Consider the following 22,667-nt stretch of genomic DNA (forward strand, 5'->3'; position numbering starts at 1 on the left):
AATTGGTGTGACAATTCTTCTGGGTAATTATCGTCTGAGGGTACCATCTACTCCTGGGCAGTGAATTTGTTAGTTATCTACTTCTTAGCAATACAATAATACGTGGTTCCTGCGTGTGCGAGAGAAAAAGAAAAGAGCATTCACGTGTTTACATGTGTATTTGTGCGAAGCAATGTCCTTTAGTACAGTTACTACTGTAATGGGTACAGGGGTCAGTTGATGGTGGGCAGGGGGTGTTTGGGTTCAACCGGTGGGCGTTGTTTTACTCCTTGAGCGTGTGATCATGGGGTGGGCTGGATGGGGATCACCCCTTTCTTCTTCAATTATTGTCTCTGGGGAGTCTGGGGAGTGACAGGGTATGGGAATACTTGAGCCGCTGGCTGTGGTAGAACCTCCTTCTTCTGTTGTCGATGTTGTTGCTGTTCTCTCAATGGACCTGTCGATGGCGCTGGGGCGGGTCTGTTGTCCGGAGATTTTTACGTCGTGTAGGTGGTTCCAGGCACGCTTGTCCTGTAACTTTACTGCTCTTGTTGATACCTCCTCTACCAGATGGGGACCAGTAAAGCGCGGGTCATTCCATCTCCTATTGAAGTTGCGAAGTAGTACGTGGTCACCTTTAGCAATCTTACACAGTCCTTCCTTTTCTAGTTCTTTATCCGTGTCTTCTTGTTGGCTTCTATTAGACCCGCCCCGTGTGCGCTCGAGCTGTTGAGACACAAACACTACACTAGTAATCAAAGAAGACACATATTGGTACATTTCATCACCCAGAACACTTGCAGTGCTTTCATGGTCGCTAAATGCTCTTGACGTTGGCGTTAGGGGAAGGCGCATTTGACGTCCGGTAACCACCTCATGGGGAGTGAGGTGGTGGTCGGACCATGGCCTATTCCTTAGCTCAAATAATGCTAATGGAAGACAATATAACCAACTCTTCTTTGTTGTTTGCTGTATCTTTGCAATTGCCTCCTTTAATAGGCCATTTAGGCGTTCACATACACCGTTGGCCTGTGGGTGGTATGCACATGCAAAGTTATGTTTAATGTTCAGCAGCGATGTGATGTGCTGAAACATCTCGTTTGCAAAATGTGGGCCGTTGTCTGACCTTAACACCTCGCACACTCCCCACCTGGGGAAGACCTCCCTCACTAAGAACTTGGCTGCTCTAAATGCATCTGGGTGTGAACAGGGCCCTGCCTCAATCCACCTAGAGAATGGGCATACTACTACAATCATATACCTATTTCCTTGACATATATTGATCATATCAACATAGTCAATGTGGAGATGCCGGAAAGGTCCCTCTGGACGGGGTATAGTACCTCTTATCACCTTTAGAGTGTGGCCGGCCGTAAACTGTTCACATGTGATACAGTTACTGATAAAATTCGACACATGCAAATTTAACTCCGGGCAGAACCAATCTTCCCTAATTCGTGCTGCATTTACTTCCTTGCCTGTGTGGGCTGGATGATGTAGTTGGCTCAGGGCAGTGTTCAAAAGTGCCAATGGTATTACAACCTTTCCAGTGCCACCCTGGCGCCATAGTGCGTCAGTTGGGGACATTGTGCATCCTCTTTTTACCCATATTTCCTTTTCGGCCATTGGTGCAGCCGCTTGTAGCTCCATAATCTGTGTGGCTGGGAGATGGGTATACCCTTCTTTTAACAACATCTCTTTTGCTATTCCCCTCCCTCTCCCTCTCTGTGACTCTGGGGGGTTCCATATCTCACCAAAGTATGCAGCATACTTCGCATGTGCGTCTGCTGCTGCATTCCCTTTTGAGACGTAATCTTCACCATTGGTGTGTGCGGTGCATTTTACTAAGGCTAGTTCCTGGGGGTCATTTATTACTTCAATCAGTTCAGCCAATAAGAGAGCATGTTGCACTGGGGTGCCATCAGCTCTCCTAAACCCTCTTCTTCTCCATTTCGACAACCCTGAGTGGACAGTTGATGTAACATATGCGCTGTCGGAATATATAGTCACTCGTTTGTCAAAGCTTTCCTTCAACGCCAAGATCAGTGCGACCATTTCAGCTGCTTGAGCGGAGTAATGCTGTGGTAATTGTACACATTTCACTGCCACACACACCGGTACCTCCATCATTTTTACCACTGCTGCCCCAGTCCTCCTCACACCATCCCCCTGATCGATGGTTGATGACCCATCAATAAATAACAGCTCACCCCCCTCTAGTGCGTTTTCCTCAACTTTTCTAGTACATGAGTACATTTCAGTTGTTTCAGTACAGTCATGGGCATAGTCTCCTTCCTCAATTACTTCTGCTATGAACCTTGCAGGGTTGACCGTGCTACATCTAACAATTGATAGTTCAGCTCTGGATAGAATGATCTCATAACATGATGCCCTTTGCGTGGTTAGGGTACATTTAGGTTTATTCAATATTGCAAAAAGTGCATGTTCCACAAATAGTGTAGTCGGGCACCCCATGCTTATTGTTGATGCTTTCTCTACCGCAAAAGCGGCTGCGGCGAGACCTTGTTCGCAGGGGAAATGGCCTAACATTACAGGATCTAAGTGGCCACTGTAAAATGCTACTGGTTTGTAGCCCATGCTTGTTTTTTGAGCCAACACGGCTTTCATTACTGCTGAGTCGCAATGTGAAAATATAAAAAATCGCCGCTCATAGTCTGGGGATGCCAGCACCGGAGCAGTTGATATTGCATCTTTTAATTCATCAAAAGCTTCTTTCATTTCCCTCGTCCACCCCAATTTGTTCTCCCCTTTATTAGCTTCCCGTAACGCCTCAAGCAGGGGCCCTATATATGAACTGTAATCAAATACCCAAGCTCTACAGTAGTTGCAGAGCCCCAGGAACTGCTGCAGTTCCCTTACAGTTTGTGGCATTGGAGTGGCCGAAATAGCTTGTGCTCTTTGTGGTGCGATCTTTCTTCCATGTTGGGATATAAGCTGACCAATGTAAAGTACCTGTTCCTGACAGTACTGTATCTTTTCCATGTCTACCTTGTAACCTTTGTCAGCCAATATTGTCAACATCTTTAATGAGTCCTCTCTGCATGTTTTTTCGTTTTTACTGCAAATTATTATGTCATCCACGTACTGCAACACCGTGCTTTCTACTTCAATGTTACCCAAATCCATCTGTATCACTCTGTTGAAAATTGAAGGTGATTCACAATACCCTTGTGGTAGTCTGGTGTGCTTCCACTTAGCGTTTCTGTAAGTGAAGCTTGTTAGATCTTGTGAGTCTGGGTGTAATGGTATTGAGAAAAAAGCATTTTTAAGATTGATCACTGTAAATCGTGATGCTTCTGCTGGAATGCCACACAATATTGTGGCCGGGTTTGCAGCTACGGGATATTCCGCTTCTACTATGTTGTTCAAGGGCCTGAGGTCCTGTATAAAGCGCCAAGACCCTCCTTTAGCCTTGCGCACTGGGTACACAGCCGTATTACATGGTGATTCTGAGGGGACCAATATACCATTATTTATAAGGGCCGTTATGGTTTCATATATGCCCTCATCTGCCTCTTTTGATAGTGGGTACTGTTTTACTCTGGGGAGTATTGCACCTTTTTTCAATTTTATTTTTACTCCCCCTATACTTTTTATGCAGCCCACGTCATAGGGGCCAGTAGTCCACAATGATTTGGGTACCTTTGACATATCGTCCTTAAAGAAAGGGACCGGGGTGCATGTGGGTGCCTCAAGTGCCATTGCAATTTTCTGTGCTACTTGTTTGTAGGCCACTCTTAGCCATATTTCCACACTCATCATAAACACCATTTCACCTTCCTCCTTTTCATCTGAAAACAGCTCTTCATCTGACACCTGGGTGAGCCTACATCCTTCTGCTAATGCTATCACTGCCCTCCATGCTCTTCCTTCTTTGTCTTGGGCATGTACAGCAATATAATCAGCTGTTGCAATAATGCTCTCAATATCCATTGAAACCACCTTCCCTTCTGGTTCATTAACAGGTGTTTCTGGTCTGAAAAGATAGGCTGCTGGCCTTCTCCATATTTTCCCTTCTATCCCTGGCATCCATGCAATTGCCATGTCGGTTCCATACTGGAACAGTTCACCATCTACTGGCTCCGCCCTAATCGCTGTCTGTCCACAGTATGCCTGCATAATTTGTCGTGCTGTGAGCATGTTAATCCCTGGAGTAGAGCAAATTATGCCGTCCTCAGTAAAGGAGATCGTCATATTCAACCTGTTCATTATATCTCTCCCCAGTATATTTACTGGTGAAGCACTATAATATAAAAGTGGAACTGACAGATCGTAATCTCCAATAGATAAGGGAATGTTATCAGTAAAGGGAACCAACCCTCTAGCCCCAGAGAATCCTTGGGTGTTCATGGTCTCAGCTGACATCTTAAATTTACCTTCCCTTATGCAAGACTGGGTCGCCCCGGTGTCAACAAGGAATGATAATTTTTTGTCACCTATCGTTACCTCTATGCGTGGTTCCTCCGCACTATTAGGTGTTACTGACAGGATGGGACACACCAAGGCCGTCTGTGGGCTGTCCTATTGGGGGTACAACGACTGGCCATTCCCGGTATAAGGGTTGTGTCCCAAAACCGTCACCCTACCCAATTGCGTTTGTGGTATTTGTGGTTGTTGTGTGATCGCTACCTGTTGTTGTGGCAATGGTTGGGGCTGTTGTTGTGTTAATTGTTGTTGTTGTTCATTTCCTTGTGGCAACATTTGCTGTTGTGGTATGCCTTGCTGTACTTGTGCGGGCCGTGGTTGTCCCTCACTATTCCATGATGGTGTTCCTGGTCTAACTCTACACGTGCGTGACATGTGCCCCAATAGTCCACAGCTCCAACACACCGGTGGTTCCCTATTCTGCCATGGAAAGCTCCCGGTGTTGTCCTGGTATACTGGTTGCCCTGTGGGATAGGAATTTCTAAATCCTCCCACCTGCGGTTGGGTACCATACCCGTACCCTCTCCCCCTCATAAGTCCTCCTCTCCCCCTGTTATAATTATAATATCCAGCTCCTTGCATTGGGTATCCTCCTCCCAAGTTGGGCGTGTATGGTTGGAGTGGCGGCACCTGTTGTGTTGTAATCTGTGAAGGTGGTATTTGTGAGGAATCTTGTGCAGCCACTACTTGTGTGGGGCTTTGGGTCATTGTTGGAGGTGTAGTTATTAGTGCCCCTTCCATTGTGTACTTGGTAAGCTTTTTCTGTACTAGTTTAGCCTCTTCCGTTTTCCTGTCCTCTTCCTTTTGTTTCATTTTTCCTTGCCATGTCCTACAATGATGCACTATAGTCAGTTGTATTTCGGGCCATGGTTTTGCTTCCATTCCCACTACTTTCTTTAGTTGTTTCTGAACTCCTTCCGGGAGCCCTTGTACCAGTATATGGTAAAATATTGCTGGTGTTTTATCCCATTGTTCTCTAGTTTCCATGCGCCACTTCTCTTGGATTTCCTGAATATAATCAACAGGATCTTCGTTCTCATGCATTTTGCGAGATGTAATTGCTCCTATATCTGAGGTGTCTGCGTACTGTACCCTCAATGCCTGCCATAGTGCATGTCTGCAGTTTGCGAACGGTGCCCCATCGTGCGATGTATTTGTTATTGTTACCCCATGAAATCCCGCTCTTTTCCATATGTCATCCGCTCTATCCCCTAATATTGATATTAAAAGGCCCTTTACATCTCCTACTGCTAGCTTCTGTCCTGCGGTGTGTTTTTCCATTTCATATATCCATTTACCCGCACCTCCACTTAATTATGGGAGCCTACATTTGATATTTTCTTTATCGGTATGCTTCCAAGGAACATACTGTGGTCTAACCCCACCTCTCTCCAACAGTGGCATTAAATTATGTTCCGTTTCACCCTTTGTGTTCCATAATATTGAGTCCTCACACCCTTCCTCCACTTCTCTTTCTTCCGCATTTTCACTTTTGTTTGTATTTCCCCTGCTCATACCCCTTTCTTCTCCATCTTTTCCCCTTCTTCCATCTTCCTCTGTATTTAATGTGGGCATGTGTAAGCCTCTTTCCTGCCTGTGACTAGGGAGGTCTCTAAGCCGCCATGTATAGGGTGTCAGTTCGTCTGTGAAGAGAGCTAGTTTTATTTTGCGTAACGAACGGGAGGTGGTTGATCCTGTAGGGTGCAATAGGGGAGGGCGTGATGGAGATGATGGGGATGGGGATGTTGCGTCCTCATTTGCCCGTCTTTCCTCTACTCCTGTTTTTCCCCCTTCACTTCTCTCCATCTCATCCTTTCTCCTACTGATCCATGGTGAGTCCATATTGGTCCGGGTGATGTATAGTTTATCTAAGCTTTCCCTTTCACTCTTCCTCCCTTCACTTTCCACTCTCTCTTCCTCACTACAAAAGCTATTTATAAACGCCACCCCCCACTCGTTCTTTTCCCCCCTGATCGTTACTGTTTGTAAATCTATTAGGTCCAGTTCTCCTCTTTCTCTTTTGTCAACCGCTCCCCTTTGTGCTGATGTTGTTGCTACTTCTGTGTCATGATATATATTCCCCCATCTTCCACTCTCTCTTCCCCTATCTCCGCTTTCTCCTTCATACCTTTCCTCCATCTCCTTATTATTTTCCTCCCTCTTCCTTTTCAATTCCTCCATCACTTCACTTCTCATCTGTTCTAATATTCTCTGATCCTCTTTCTCCCTCTCCCATTTCGCCCTTTCTTTTTCTACTATACTCTCCATCACCCTCTCTTCTTCGTATTTCTTAGTTGATTCTGATAGTAACCTCCTCCTCCATATTTCCATTTCTTTTTCTTTTTCTTCTTCTTCCCTTTTCTTTTCCCGCAGTATTACTCTTGATACCCTTTCTGCTGCTGCTTTTACCCTGTCAGCTTCTCTCCTTTGCTCCTCAGTTCATTCCCTTATTTTTTCCACTTCGTTCTTACCTTCTTTCCTTTTCCTCGCTCTCTCTCTCTCTTCCCTCCCAAGCTGCTTGGTCAATTCATTCTGTTCATCCCTTAGTTTTGCTAATCGATCCTCCAAAATCTCTTCCATTTGTCTTAACAGCTCTTCCCCCCTCAATTCACTCTCCCTGGTATTATCCTCGTCTGTTTTCTTCACTACCTCCCTCTCTTCTCCCGTTAATGAACCTCGTAATTTTAATAATATCTGTGCAGCTACCCATTCATCATTTCCTATCTCCACAGACTGGTCTTCTCCAGTCCTCCCTTCCCCTGCTGGCATTTTCCTATGAGCCACATATGGTGGAGGGCTGTATGCCGGGTTCGAGTATCCCTCAGCCGCCCTTAACTGTCCTCTTTCTATTTCCCCCAATTCTCTTAAAGGGTACAACCCCCCTTCCTCTGTTTTTACTCCCGCTACTATGGGTATATCATTGCTCGGTTCCTTTTTTATTTCATCTGCTTTATTATTCTTTTCTCCTCCTTCACCTCTGTTCCCCGTGTTCTTTGGGTCCTCATACCCCTGTTTCCCATTCTCGTCTTCCTCCTTAATCTCTGTTTCTTTTGGTATTTCCCCCATAGTGAATATTCCATTTGGTCCTGGTCGGGACCCCTGGAACATCCTCCATAAGTTAAACACCTTCATGTGGTTTGCCAACTTCTTCCCTTTATATGTATTGTGCAGATGATTTAATAGTGAATGTTGGGCATATGGATCGAAGCTACCGTTAGGCGGCCATGGTGTTAGCATTTTGTTATCCGTTCCCTGGGTCCATTCTATGCTATACTTAATCAGTTTCTCCCTATGTGGTGGCAGTGTTGTGCATATGTATTGTAGTGGCGTAGTGAGGGTGTTCCCCCACCATCCTGATCCTGTTCTGTATGACATAGTAGCGCTCCACTCGCTACCCTCCCTTAATCTGGTGTCAATTTATCCCACTAGTAGTTTACAATATACAACCTTATATCGTTACCTGGCCCCGTAAGTTTGGGGACTTACGATAGTCTGCTTAAGGGAACTTATAAAAATATAGTATGTCACATTTGTACATTTTCCTCTGCCCTTCTTCCTTTATACAACAACCTTACGGCCCCCTGCGTCCGAGGCGCACGTAGCCCCCTGCGGCTGCGTACCCCTTATTACGTGCTTATACAGTCATCCTGTTTTTACGTGCTCCTCCCCCTTCTACACTTGCCGTGGCCGGCATTCTCCGTGCGCAGCCACATTCCCCGTTTCGCCTTTTCTCGATCAACTCGTTTTACCGTTTATCTCCGTTTCTACTCCCTTACCACCGTTCTCTTTCTCTACACTCTCACAACGAGGATGCCTCGTGTTTGCGATATCCTATGAAAACCCTATTGGTGACGTCACCGATCACGTACAGCTACTGGTAAGTTCTTCATATACTCTTTAAATCCAAAATACACCTGCAATCTACCCCCGTTAACCCCACAGCTGTCTTCCTGTCACTCCTGGAACAAGGTAACCAAATCAACACTATAATCGGACTGCGCACGCTGCGTCGCCTCGCGTGTGATACGCCCCTCGACAGGAGGGCTTAACCAGCCAATTATCTTCCGTATTTAGGCAACTTAACTAGCTACCGCCTACAGGCAAACGTCATCTACCTATCGAGTGTCTTGCTCGAACAATAGGGATCCTCATCTACTCTTTGATCAATAAATGCCAAATCGTAGGAAACCACACACACACACACCCTTACACGTAGTCGCGGCCTAGGCCAATCAGTTTCTACGAGCGGCCGCACGTGATGTTTTCGTGCTCCGCCCCTTCTCTCGCGTTACGTTGCCAACTGCTCTCGCGCTTGTTCAACTATCATTCATTCTATTTCTAACACTAAACTATCAAACCTTCGCCGTTCACCTGTGCAACACCTCCCGCCTCCCGTATTTAATTCTTCCCCCCTTCAGATTGTTTGTTGTGCGTGGCATGCTCACCAAGTTCTCCTGATGCGGGGCCGCTCGACTGCGTGCACCCCTCCAAGCGGCTTGCCACCTCCCCTCGTCTGGACCACGTCTGGACACTCGCCAACCGCGGGCGGGATACTTCTCAACCGGCTCCCGAGGGCCAATATTCGGATTGCGCTGTCCGGTCTTCTCGCAGTTCCGCGATGGTCCTGTAGTCCTCAGAAGGGGGCAACGGCAGAGGGGGCTGCGCCGCCGGGCCTTCTCGCAACTGGAGTGCCTGGAAAAGGTAAAAGTAAAAAAATGCCGATCTTAAACAGATCTCAGCAGTGCCTCCAACTTGTCGGGGGGAAATTCTGCCGGGGTCGGCCGGGCCGTCCGCAGACCTCCGGGCAGGGAGGCCCCAACTCCTCCCGTATATCCCAAAAGAGATAGAGTATGAGACACACACAAGAAGCAATGTGACTCTGCTGTTTATTAAACACAAACGGCAGGGATGGGTCAAGGATCATACGCGTCTGACCTGACACACACACAATCGTGGGGCTCGCAGGCCCTTTTTACTGTAGTATGACGCGCTACCTGCGTCACTTTAGAAAATTAACAAAAAAACCTATCGCCACTCTTAATTGGTTGCTCGAGTGGTAGGGTTAGTATAGCATACGTATAGAGAATAATATGAGTGGCTGAGGGCTAGTCAGGTGATATATCTGGGTTGTCCCTACAATTAGATACACGAGAATTGTTACATGAGGACTCCTAATGGTTGGTTGATGTTAATGGCGTCAGTGATAAGAGCCCCATGTTCTGATTGGTGCGCCCGTGAGCTTCCCAGCCTGGGACCATCGCTGTTCCCAGCTCTCGGTGTACCTGCAATTTGCAACAATGTTTCACTATTGGTACATGCAGACAATGTGAAGACTTATTCGTGAGCTAGACGGCCGACTACTCCCATCGTTGCAGATGTCCATTGATCCTTTCAAGTGTATCTGCCTGTGTCTTGTACCGAGGGATCCAGACGCCTCCTTCCTCCTGGGCTTGGCATCTCGTCAGGTTCGGCTTGGTCACGTGGAATGGGACCGTGTTTGAGGCAGAATTCTGCACAATTAATATTGTTTGTCCACAGTGTGTCTGGTCTAATTGCAGGTGCGACTTTGATGTTAGTGCGCGGCGTGCGAGGTTGCAACATCGTGCCCTTGATGGTCTGCTTTTGGAATGTGGGTTTGCAACATTACGACCTTGGCTGTCTGCTTTCCCCAGGCTCATTCTGCAGGATCAGCAACCTGACTCTTGTTCTGTTAACGTCCACGGGAGCTCTTGCTTGCGGCCTACTCAGGCCTAGTATATAGGTAGAACCGTCTGGTGCACAGGCGCTTTAGGTTATAGTCTCATATTGTTTTAGGACCAGTATCGTGTCTTCGTTATAATTCTCATTATGGCACCCAAGTGTAGGAGAAGCGTAAGCAAGCTCTTTAGGCGAGTTCATGATGCGTCTTGCGTTTCTGCATTTCTGAAAGCCTATATGGAAAATAATAAAGATGCACGTCCGTGAGTATGTCTGTCGCCTACGTCATAGCACTGAGTATATTCTTCATGTAGATTGGTGCGGGAGTGTCCAGTGTGTATGTTGGCACAGGTGTGCTATCCGTTGGCTAGGTCGTCGTGGCATCTCTAACGACGTATAGTTTTAGTCCAGTTGATCCATGCCGCAGGCATCGGCATGGGCAGGGCGGGCTGCTGGGCAAGCAGATGGACACATCCGTATGTTCCTGTATCAGGGTATCTGGTCGTCTGGTAGATGGGCAAACTCTTCTCGTGGCGGGTGCTTGGGCCGTGAACCTTTAGGCCAGACGCGAGAGGGGAAAGAGGGGAGTCTGTTTTTCCATTTTCCCACTTCAAGGTGGTTGGTCGTCATCCAGTGATCAATATCAGAGAGGCACGATGCTAGGTCCGGGCTGCCGGACCCTTTGGAATTTGGGATTTTGAGGATGATCTGGGTATAATCTGTGTAATAGTAGCATGTAAGGTTGTACGAACGGATGATTGTGGGAATGGGTTGTATGTAGAAATTGAAGATTAGCGGTGATGTGGATGCTCCTTGGGGAACACCTTTGCAGAATGCACATGATATGGAAGTAAATTGGTTGAGGTGCATGATGTGCGACCGGTTAGAGAAGAAGGAAGAGATCCACGACATGGCTGTGTTTTTGATTCCTAGTGTTTGTAGTCTGTCTAATATAATGATGTGGTCGATGGTATCGAAAGCTGCGGACAGGTCGAGCTGTGTCAGCTGTTTTTTTTAGGTCATCTCAGATGGAGACATGGGAGGCTTCTGTTCCCCTTAATGGTCTGAAACCTGATTGGGCTGGATCTAGGAGGGTATTGGATTCAGCAACTTGGTCAAGCTGTTTGTAAGCCACGAGGTCAATCAGTTTGGCGATGAAATACGTATTGGAGATAGGTCGGTAGTTTTGGGAATGAAATGGGTCAAGCGTCGGTCTTTTGAGAATGGGTCTGGTGTAGGATGTTTTTGGGGTTTTTCGGGAATGTTCCTAAGGTGAGTGAGTGGTTAAGGATTGCGCGAGCGACGTTGCCTGCACAGGTGGCGCTTAGTATTTCTTGAGCAATGTGGGTGGGCACGGGTCTTCCTGGGAGCCTGACGGGCGGCTGGCCACTAACAGTGCGAGGAATTCTTGGTGAGTGATCGGAGAGAAGGAGTCGAAAGAAGTTTGAGATTGGGGTGAGGTTTGCGTGGGGCACTGTGGGTGGGTGTAAGGTGGTGGTAGGACTTTTAATTTAGCAATGATGGCATTGTGTCTTTCGTTGGCAGCGTTGTAGAAGTGGAATGAGAGGGTGTTGCATAAGGCTTGTGAGCTTGGGATGCTCAGGCGAGAACATGATGGTGATTTGAATTCAGCTATGATTTTATGTAGTTTCTTACTTGGATTGCAGGCATTGCGGATTCGGTTACCATAATATGATTTCTTGCTTTCTTTTATTTCTGATCTGTAGGTTCTGGTTGTCCGTGCTAGGGCATTTTTGTTTTGGGCTGAAGGGTCGGCTCTCCAGGCCCGTTCCAGATGGTTCTTGAGAGTTTTGAAGGGTTTGAGATTGGGGTGAACCCGCTCGGCGATTGTACACATCTCTGCGAGGAACGTTTTGATGGGGTGAGGGGTTTGAGGGCATTGGAAAGCCAGAAATCAAAGGAGTCAATCGCCGGTGGTCCTTCCACTAGGGAGAGAGAGTTGAGGGAGTTGCTGAGTGAGAGTTCAAATACCAAATGTTTGGGTATTGGAAAGGCACTTACCAGGCACTGCTGTAGTGGTATTAACTGGCCATTGATGGCAGCAGGTGCAAAATTGTGAGAATACCTGGGCATCTATTAGCAGTGCTTGACAAATGCCAAATACTTAAATGGAAGCCAAAATTGGTGGCTTTGCCAAAGCTTGTTTTTCATAGGACTTCAATGAAGGACATCCATAGTGCTTACAAACTGAGTGGCAGAAGACAGACTTGGTTAAGATATTTTTATTGCACTTGTTGCGTGTTTAAAGCTCACATTAAGTAATTAACTCCAAGAAGACTACTTTGAAAAAACATTGGAGGGCACTGTGAGTGCAACGTTTTGATGGTAAGGCTTGTTTAAAGCAAGCTCAAAGAGTTTCCATGAGGAGGTGTTTCAGGTGGGGAAGGGCAGGAACTGGGTGGAAATGGCCATAGAGATTAGCTTGGTAAAATGCGTGTGCAGAAATTGCATGTTTGCTGAGAACCTGTCATACATTAGTGTTGGGAGCGTGTTAATGTGTGCAAGGGTGCTCAACAAAAATGCTCAGGTCACTTTGTGAATAAGGTGGTCTGAGCATTTCTGAAAGCTGCAAAATGAAATTGAGTTAATTTGCTGCGCTCCTTTCATTTGTGCTGCTTTTTGACAATCTGGCCCAATGTCTGACTATACTATCCCATGAGCAAATAATGATTGAAAATGTCTCCTAGTTGGAGAAGGAAACCTCAATGGTTGAATTATCTGCTAAATTCTGTTTATTAGAAGGTGACTTTTGCATTTGCATAGACATATTTAATAACAAAGGCTTTAATAAATTACACAGTTACATACATTGTATTTGTATATTAATACTTGTTTTACTTTTATGTAAGGTAAATGTTACTTTGTGGACTTAAAACTCAAATCTTTTCACTGTCTTCAAAAAAAGGCTCTGCAGATTATCATGGGTGGTTGGGATTTGCCCCGCAGCCTCTAACATAAAGGTGGGAGGGGTTGTGACAGCTCCACTCATCCCCTATTCTACTGATACAATAACCTTACTGAGCAGTTCACTGGAAGGTAAGCAGTATCTGTATATATTTCAAGCATTTGGAATAAGAAAGGCTCATATCGAAAAAGATGGTCAGCACTGCAATTGGAAAAATAAAGAGCCCTTCTTTCCCCTTGCTCCAAATTGTGGGGGGGGGTGTATCTCCCCTGCCCCCCCCCCCATTTCCTACGCCCACGAAGCAGTAGAGACATACATAATGGATACAAGTTTTGAGAACCTTTATTTAAAGTTTAGTTGGGTTGGTAGAATTCCTAATTAGCCCTAACTCTAAAATGGGAGTAATCCCGACCATTAAATAAATAACAAATACGTCCACGTCAGTCTGGTCAAAATAAAAAAGGCCTATACTAAGGAAACCTAACCTTGCCCTCCTTCTCAAAATGACAAATGTTTTAAGGGAACACAGAAGAAAAATAGTGTCTCCAAAAAGAAATGTCAGAATGGCTTCAGCATTAACTCCCTTCCCAGGTTCGACCACACAGGGCCTAGAGAGTCCCTTAAAAACAAAGGATAGTTGGATGGCACAATGGATTGCTGTCAGAAGCGGCCCTGTGGTGCGGCTTGATGGCTGATCGTCTGACTGTGTGAAAGTCCAAACGCCTTACGCCAATGGGTCCTTTCCTCTAGTCCGTCCCTCCATTTGCTGTCTCCTGCTAACGGCTTGCTGCATATCTTTTTATCCAGCTGCTGTGTCAGGCTGTGCCAAGCTCTGCTGCTGTAGGGACTACACAGAGTCTGGCGGTCGGTAAAACTGAAACACAACGGTGAAAGACAGTGTTGAGCATACTTCACCCTGCGTGTTGCTTGTTAGCCCTGTGTGGTGTCCCTATCGCAGGAGGCAGTGCAGCACAGTGCAGCACGCAGTGCAGCTGGTGTTGCTGGGGCCAAGGGTCTAATTATGTGGGACGGGATTACTAGTTGATATATTGCTGATGTATCACTGATACATCCACCTGAGGGAGGGTCCAGACCAGACACGGTTTTAGGCCAGAGACTCTAACTCTGCAGAGAAACCGAGTCCCTGAGGTGATGGCTGGCAGTGCCCCTAGGATAAGATGCCTCCATGAGACCCAATCAAGTTTTCTAGAGGTCGATAATGGAGAAGCATTATTAGAGGATCATATTAAGCAAGGAGAAATTGCTAACCTAGGTAATCCCTGTCCATGTCTCTTAGCGGACGAGACTTTAATGGTCTATGGGGATGATTCCGAGTTGTCAGTCCCACCAATGTCCATGTCCCCTCAGTTATGTTTTGACATAGGGGAAGAAATAATTACTTCGCCTGTGGAAAATTTGGGATCCAATGGTGAACATCTTGCTGGGACAAAACACTTTAGTTCTCCGCCAATGGCAGTTAGCAAAGGAAAGAATAGCTGCTGATGTATCCTCATGTAGAAATTAACTTGACTTTTGCCTATGGTTGGAGTTGTTGTATAAAGTTGCCACTTTGGTGCGGCCCGTTATGGTGAATAACTCTTGTCAAAAAGACACACCATGGGCTACTGATGTGATTAATAGGGGCTGCCAGAATTATCAGTAAGAATTTGACATTGCTTTGGCTGAGGATGAAAGTAGCCAGAACGAGTTGGCTGGCATGAACATGCCTAAGCTTTTGATATCTGAAGCGCTGATACAGCATTTTTCCACTCATATGCTATCTTCTACTCTCGGAGGTACTGACAGGCATGTTCATGTGGGGCTGGCCTCAGTCACTGCTTCGGCATCATCACTTGCAAATCTTGGAGTTTGAACCAAAATCAATCCCAATCCTTTTAGGACTACTCGTGTTGGGAAACTAGAGATGCCACATATTGCTGATAAGTCACTGAGAGATATTGCCTTAGACCCAAGAAACATTATTATTACTAATGTTATGTCGCCTGTAAAGCCGGAACCCAGAGAAGCTCTCAGGAATAGGGTGATGGCTTGGCTTTGTGAATGAACTGAACCAGGGATTGTCAGAGATTTAGACATGAAGGTCCTGCGTAGGATTAAGTTGGAGGAGTGGAGTATGCAAGCCAATAGGGACACAGTAATCTCCCCTTTTTTTATGGCCAATTGTAACAATTTCTCCAACTTGCCCTCTGAACTGAAGTTGATAGTGGACCATTGATAATTTTTTAGTATTGTCCGACCCCTTTGGTTTTGTTATGCTTTATCTAATTATTTGTTTCATGTTTTTTTTGTTGTATTTAAGGTTATATTTCTTGTACTGTTTGTTTCTTGTCTCTGCACATTTGGGCCTATATGAGCAAATAAATAAATAAAAAGGCGAAATGATATTAGTCTTGTACACTTTGGCTTACTGGTACAATTCAACAGTTCAATCTTAGGCTTCCATCTTCTGGTAGGTCAATCACTTGCTTAAGGCTTTGCCCGCCTTGCCATCAATATTCAGTTTGTATTCACTTTCTCAATTTCTCACAATTCTGCACAGACTTCCCTCTGCCGGGCTCAAACCTGTCTCTCCTTTGTGAGGGTGCCCTTCCGCATGTTTTATCTAAAGTATCTTTTCACTATCAAAGACTTTGGAAACTGCAAGGAATTCACATAAACCTCTGCATGAGCACTTCAACCTCTCTTATAACAATCCTTCAATTCACAATCTTCTCTTGCAGTACCAATGCCTGTTGGTAATTGGTGTTCTTATTCTCTTTAATTTGACTTCTTGGCCTTTTCCAAAGTTCTTATATTTTGCACTCTTGGCGTATTCACTGTTCATATATTCAACTTTCTTTCTTCATCGCAGTTATTTTCTTTCCTCTGATCTCCCCTGTAATATCCTTCAAAACTCATAACATTTCACAGAGACTTTCGCAGGGCCACCCTGTTACTTTGTACTCTTTCCTTTCATCAATTGTTCTCTTCATTCGCGTGTTATCGACGCACGCATAACCTTCAATTTTCAGATTACAGTCACTTTCCCTTTTAACATCAACCAGACTTTTGTTCCCTTCGATAACTCACTGGTCGTGTTACTGGGATTTCTTTAATCTTTTTCTTGCAGCTCAAGGCTGTTACCAATGCCTCCTCTGCCTCCTCCCCAACTCTGCAGTTCACCTGGGAGGGTCGCGGGACGCTTTCTGGCAACTTGAAGGTTTCTTTCCTCTGCTCATTTGCCTTTGCTCTTGGAACACTCACGGCTTCCAGAAAGCTTGGAAATCTTGCCTGGCTTTCTCTTGAACCTCTCAACTTCCGTTCAGCCCGTGGGCCTTCCAACTTCCACAGCCTGGTTTGCATCAACCTCGGAAGAGGTTTTCCTTCTCAAACCCAGCCGCACTCAGTGTCCGTGTGGGCACCACCTTTTATCTTCACAGGGAGTATTAATAAGTGGCAGGTGTACCTTGTTAGAGCTACGTGACTGACTCTGCCTTGCCTCATTACAGGGATAGGTCCAATGCAAGTCAGGGGAGGTGATCTTTCTGGCCTCATTCCTCATTTTCCTCGGTGCAGTACTGTTGTTAAAATAGAGTAGGGATGAATTATGGGAGTTGAGTTTCCCATAAAATAAGCAGGGATAGGGGTTAGATTGGTTGTGGGAAAATGGGGATGCCATGTCTCACCATTGTGTGCTTCTCCCCCACTCCCTGAGGACCACCTACCCAGGTATTCCTCCCTCTATTGTCCACCCCCAGGGTTGGGATTCAAAAGCGATAGCCTTTCCCAGGCTACCTGAATACGGGATCCCTTTGGACTAGGTTGTGAAACACCCTGGTTTTTCACAACATATAATGGAAACAGAATTATAGATGGTTAATAAATACATGTTAAGGTTGACATTTATTATTAAAAAGTCAGAAAAGCTTAGAGTATCAGATTTGTACAGTAAAACAATGGGATTAGATGCCCCAATGGCTATCAGGTTGCCTTCTGTATTATAGTATGTTTGTATTTTGTGACATTTACTACAATTCATAGAGCTCTGAGTGCTTGTCTTAAGTGAACTTCCTAAATTCAGACATGGTATTTTAAACTGTCAAATCATAGCATTGCTTTAATCATTATTTAGCACCATTTGAACATACATTTTTCTATTTCTATGCCAGGCTTCCGTAACCTTGGGCTCTCCAAATGTTTTGGACTACAAGGATCCCTCATCATTGACTTTCAAGGCCAGGGTTGATGGGAGTTGCAGTCCAACGCATCTAAAGAGCCAAAGATTGCAGACCCAGGGTTTTGGTTTTAATAACAGGGGTGTTTGTTTTTTACTAAGGATTTCACTCCAAATTTCAGAAATCAGGAATTTTATTTTTGCATTTATACCTCAAATTCTTCTGGCACCAAATATCTGTGAATGTTCCTAATCTGTTATGGTTTATTTCAGGAACAAATCGAGAAAGAGAAGCAGCAGAGTGATGGCAGGGTCCTCAGTGAAAAACCCTTCGATAAGAAGCGTAGGTCTATTTTTTTTTTTTTGTCATCAAATTCTGTTAATCAGAAAGTGTCCGAAATGCATTGTTATTCATGAAACAGTCCATATGACCGAATCGCAAGTGGAGAGGTGCAAGGGCAGGTAAACCTTGCCCTCATGCAAAACACACCCCTTCAATGCCTTTCTGTACCAGCACATGGTGTGCCCTGGTGCCAATCCGAAATAATGTTAACACTAGTGCAAAGATGCATTGAGAGGAAATGTACCTCACGCCTCCCGGCGCCCGCCCAACATATGTAAGAGATGCACTTTGCTGATTTAGTCTAATGTATTTATTGTACAATGTGTGTTGTCGTGTCATTTGGATTGTCTGAGCAGTGGTCCCTGTTCACTCTGCATTGAGTACTCACACTGAACTTTGTTTTAGGTAGAGACAGTAAAACGGGGTCTGCGTTGGTCAAAAGTATTTCACCTGCCGTTACTGCAGCGTCTACATCCTCTCCCACAGGTATGAAATAGGAATGTATCTTAAACCGCACCCCTTTAGGGGCATCCGTGTGTAGATGGGGTTTGTGTTTAGGTCAACCCCCCCCCCCTCCCCCACCTGGTCGAATTTCTTTTACCATTTTTTACCACCAAATGTTAGATGGTGGTTTGGGGTTAGTCAATATTGGGTGGAGGGTTGGATAAGGTAAGGTGGGGATCTTCCCCTGCAATTTGTTGTTAAAAATATTGGTTAAAAGTTTTGGGGGAAAATGTGACCAGTTAGACAACTATGACAACACATTGATCTGTTATTCAGCAGCAAAATACATGCACATTTCAATAGGTTTGGTTACACAACTGTTTCCTTTCGATACAGTGATATGTATGTAATAAGACATACAGTTAAATTATAAACATGCTACACTTGCTCATATGTGGGATTGTACTTCCAGCACTTTTAGAAGTCGATTTGTCGAACTTTCATGTTTCTTATCAATCAAGTATGGGCCTCATTACAACCCTGGCGTTAAGTGGTTAACGGCGCCGTAAAAGGCTGCGGCGCCGTTAGACCTTTCATGCCGGATTCACACTTTAACGCCTGCTTTTTGCAGGCGTTACAGTCCATCCCGCTAAGGGACCTTGGTGCTAATTACGGTACCGTAATTTACGGTGCCGTAATTAGCGCCTTCCCCATTCTCATTGAGCCCTATGGGCCAAAAATGGGAATGGGGAAGGGGCCATGGTGAATGGGGATTTACCGCCCCGCCAAACTTGGAATGGGGCGGTAAATCCGCCATCCACCATGGCGGAATCCGGCATGGACCATGGTGCTAATAGCACCATGGTCCAACGCCAGGGTTGTAATGAGGCCCATAGACTTCAACAGAGGACCCACGCATGCCATCAATCTGTTGCTTTGGCAAGCACATTTATATACAGCTCCAGGAGTGGGTTGTATAAACAATGTTGCTAATGTGCACCATATTATAAAATGTTGGTTTAAACGCTCTTATTTTGCAAGCAAATGTTTTGCAGATTTTTCTTTTCTGGGATCAGACATTTCCTATTTTACATAAATAAAAGTGCATACAAGGCCCACCATGTGAACCAAACTAACTAGACTGGCTTAAGTTATAGCACATATCATGGGTCCGCTTTGCGACCATGCAAACGGCGTTGCGCGCCATGCTCTACATTCACAAAGTTGATCTCAGCAGTATTAATAACAGTAAGAAATACAATAATTGCTGACCCCAGCCACAAAGTAAAAGTAAGTGGCACAAAAGTAGCCTTTCCAAAATACGAATGGTCAAGCCTAGGTATGCAGCAGTAAGGGAAAACCTTTGAAATCCCTCCATTCTGTAGCCATCCATATATTTTGCTCTACCAAACAATGCCTATGAAATTCAACTCCAGATCTAGAAACCCTACAGAGCAATGTTTATCTTTTTCAAAAACAAGAATTGACCACATTGTTGTCATTTCTACTCACAAGTGTTGTTCCTACGCATCTAAAAGGTACTGACTGCTACACCCTGGTTCAATTGGTCATTTACACTTCTGGTTATCTTTTAGCTCTCCGATCCCAAGGCTCTCCGATCCCAAAGACAATTGGAAGTGTTGTCTATCACTGATTGTGTGCCATACTAAATCATTATTTATACAGGCTGTCAGATCATTGGCCATTGTGCACTTCAGGACTACATCTTTAAATACAATATCAAGTTTACTTCTGCATATACATAATTCTATGAAGCGTCATAATGAAGTAGTACAATATGGAGCCGTAATCATCATATCGCACAGATCATTAAAACCATCAAAGTATTTAAAAAAAATCAATTTTGGGTATTTCATTTTAGATTTCCTAATCGATAATGCACTTTTCAGCTATGACTCAAGAGCATAACATGCATGAATATCTGCCAACATTGTAAGGCAAAAAAAAAACAGCTCTGCAATTTTTAAACCTCTATTTTTTAAAAGGGGGAATTAAAGGGGGAATTAAAGTAGCTGATATGCGAATAAAAATGGCAAAACAGTAAAATGTGTATCAACGTTTCCAAAGAGACAGTGCCCTTCAGTAAGAGCTTCTCACTTAATTCTGATTTTGTCAAAATGCCAGTAATTGTCAAGAGGGATACAGCAGAGTCGTTGAGCTCTAGATAAAGCTGCCAAATAATCATTTTTAGAAGTTATTCTTTGGGTTGTTTTTCCTAAAGAAAATAATGATCGATGCGTTCGCTTACATATGATTGCAATCCACTTTTACATTTTACTATACATTACAATGGCACCCTAGGTCCAACCTCCCAAGACATTCTTTGGAGTTAGGGCTCCTTGAGAGAAACTCGCACTTGTAGCAGTAGGACTTCTGAAGGGAATTTAAATTTGGGGAATGGTAGGCCCCCAAGCACACTTTTGCTGGACATCAATGGTGGTCATTTGGATGCAGTTGGTTGACGACTGGTTTACCCACATGTATCTCTAAGATCTTGCTTCCAGAGTTGTAGAGAAGTGACTATCCGATCCTGGAGCACAGCTGGCCTTAGGAGCAAAGTTGAAGACCAAGACTTAAGTGAATCATCTCGGATAATATGCTCCTAGGAAACCTGGTCCACTGTCCCAGTATGCAAACCAGCTATAAGTACTTCTCAGTTTCAGCGACAAAAGGCCTAAAGGGGAGGGCGAGTGGAGGCCTATCTCTCTGGTTTAGCGCAGTGTTGAATGTATCAGTATTGGGCATTGAAACTGATTCTGTGGTTTTAGTGGGGTTGAGAATTAGTTTCCCAGAGAATCAAAGCTTGCTTCTTACTTTGTATTGTCGCCCAAGTTAAAGCCAAAAGAGTCAAACACTTTGGCTAAAATGGAGCAGATAACTATCTCAGAAACAGTGGTTTCCAGCTCAGACCATAGAAATATTGCTGTTGTGGCTGGGGATTACTAGGTCTAAATCATTAAGACAGTGTGCAGAGTGCCCCCCTTCCACAGCCATTTATTGAGACAGTCTACAGTGACTCAGTGACAGGGACTCATTCCACTGTTATACTACACAGGTTTGCCTGTCGGGACAAGCCCCCCTTTCTTTCTCTGATGATTTTAATGTACAGTACAAACCCGTTGGTGAAACAGACCACTTAGCTGAAGATCTGGCTTGCAATATCCCAGATGTTTTAGTATCCCCTCGGAAACAGTGCCATCATGACGTCCTTCCAAGGGCCACTATGATTTGTGGCCTTGGTCTTGGGGAATGCAATGGATGCATGCAAAGGGCTTCGCCTTCCACTTTGAGTTACAGGATAAATAACTCCTCTCCGTCAGATTGTCTGTCTCTTTTAATTTCTCCCCTTTCCTGTTCTTTTGCACCACATCTTCAATAATTCTCCCATCTTCCTTTCTCTCACTCTCTCCTCATGTCTTTTGTCATTGCCTCTCCTACAAGTATCCGCTTCTCCCCTCTTGACAGTATCTTTGTCGCTCACCTCGCCTCCACTTCCCATCTCTTCACTGCCTCCTTCTCATCCTCGCTCTCTGCCACCTCCTTCCTGCTTCTGACCTCCTTGCTGCACCAACACCACACACTGCCCAGCTCACTACACCTCCAACTTCTGACTCTTGCACCTTTCTGAAATTCCACAGTCCTTTTGTAACACAGCAGGTATGCATGCCGGTAGTGTGATTGTTTTATTTCTTTCAGCTGGTACTCCAGGTCCAGTGGGCCTTGTAATTGGATCCCTGCAACCAGACTAGAGTGATCCCACCATGTTCTCCCCATGGGCTCCAATGAGCCTGATCCGCGAGCCACAGATCTGTGAAGCACAGCGTATTCTGAATGTCTCTGATCAAGCAATGTATTCGTTTTGGTGCATGCTGGTCCATGTGGCTTGGCTGCTGCGGTCCTACTGGGTTCCTCAGAATGGGAATTGCTTAGCACTTTCCTTCGCTGGGCTGAAACAGTTTCCTCCATCACAAAGGAGTCTTGTCTTTGAAGCGGTGATGTATGAGTATTACAAACAACAGATTTGCCAACTGGGTGCTCAGCAATCTTTTGGGTCTGGATTGGGGACACTTCTTGAGAGTATAAGGGGTCCTTTATGATTATGGGATATTATCAGCTCCTCTGTTATGTTACATGTTCTGTAGGGTGCGCTTGGGCTATTGGTCTCCACTTGCTTCTTGCCAGTGGCCAAACCGATGGGTTGACCTTTTTCCGCCCATCTCCCTTATTCTTTATCATGCAGACGGCTTCATGTTGTGTGTACTCCTACGTCCCGTCCCCTTTCCTCCATACCTTTGAACATTTCGTCCTGTCGGACGGGACCAGAGCACTTTTTGTAAAAAAGCATCAAATTGAAAAATGTGTCCTCCTTCTCTTTTTATGCGGGGTACCGCACGTGGCCGTAACCCCGCCCTCCTTGGCGCCGCCCCGTGCATCGCCCTTCAGTCCTTTTTTTCCTCACGGTCGGAGCTGGACGCACCAGCATTACTGGGAAGACCCTTTTTTCTACCCATTGTCCTTCTCTCCTGCTCCGGTTCTGCGGACGCGTAGGCCTCTGTCTATGCCGGAGCATCTGGGATTTGCCACTTGTTCTTCTTGCGAACATCGCTTCGCTAGGGCGGATCCCCATTCTCTCTGGT

The 22,667-nt window shown here is 45.3% G+C and overlaps 1 protein-coding gene across 3 annotated transcripts in view; it reads left to right on the forward strand.

Annotated features, from left to right (window-relative positions):
* PPP4R4 (protein phosphatase 4 regulatory subunit 4) overlaps positions 1-22,667 on the forward strand; it is a 1,234,696-nt gene that overhangs the window by 1,019,962 nt on the left and 192,067 nt on the right. For all 3 annotated transcript variants that reach the window (XM_069637985.1, XM_069637983.1, XM_069637984.1), the window contains 2 exons: positions 17,496-17,565; positions 17,971-18,051. In XM_069637985.1, the coding sequence (XP_069494086.1) occupies positions 17,496-17,565; positions 17,971-18,051 (151 nt within the window). The remainder of the gene's footprint in view (positions 1-17,495; positions 17,566-17,970; positions 18,052-22,667) is intronic.

Source organism: Ambystoma mexicanum, chromosome 14, assembly GCF_040938575.1.
Source record: "Ambystoma mexicanum isolate Mex_15411 chromosome 14, UKY_AmexF1_1, whole genome shotgun sequence".
NCBI classification, from domain to species: domain Eukaryota; kingdom Metazoa; phylum Chordata; class Amphibia; order Caudata; family Ambystomatidae; genus Ambystoma; species Ambystoma mexicanum.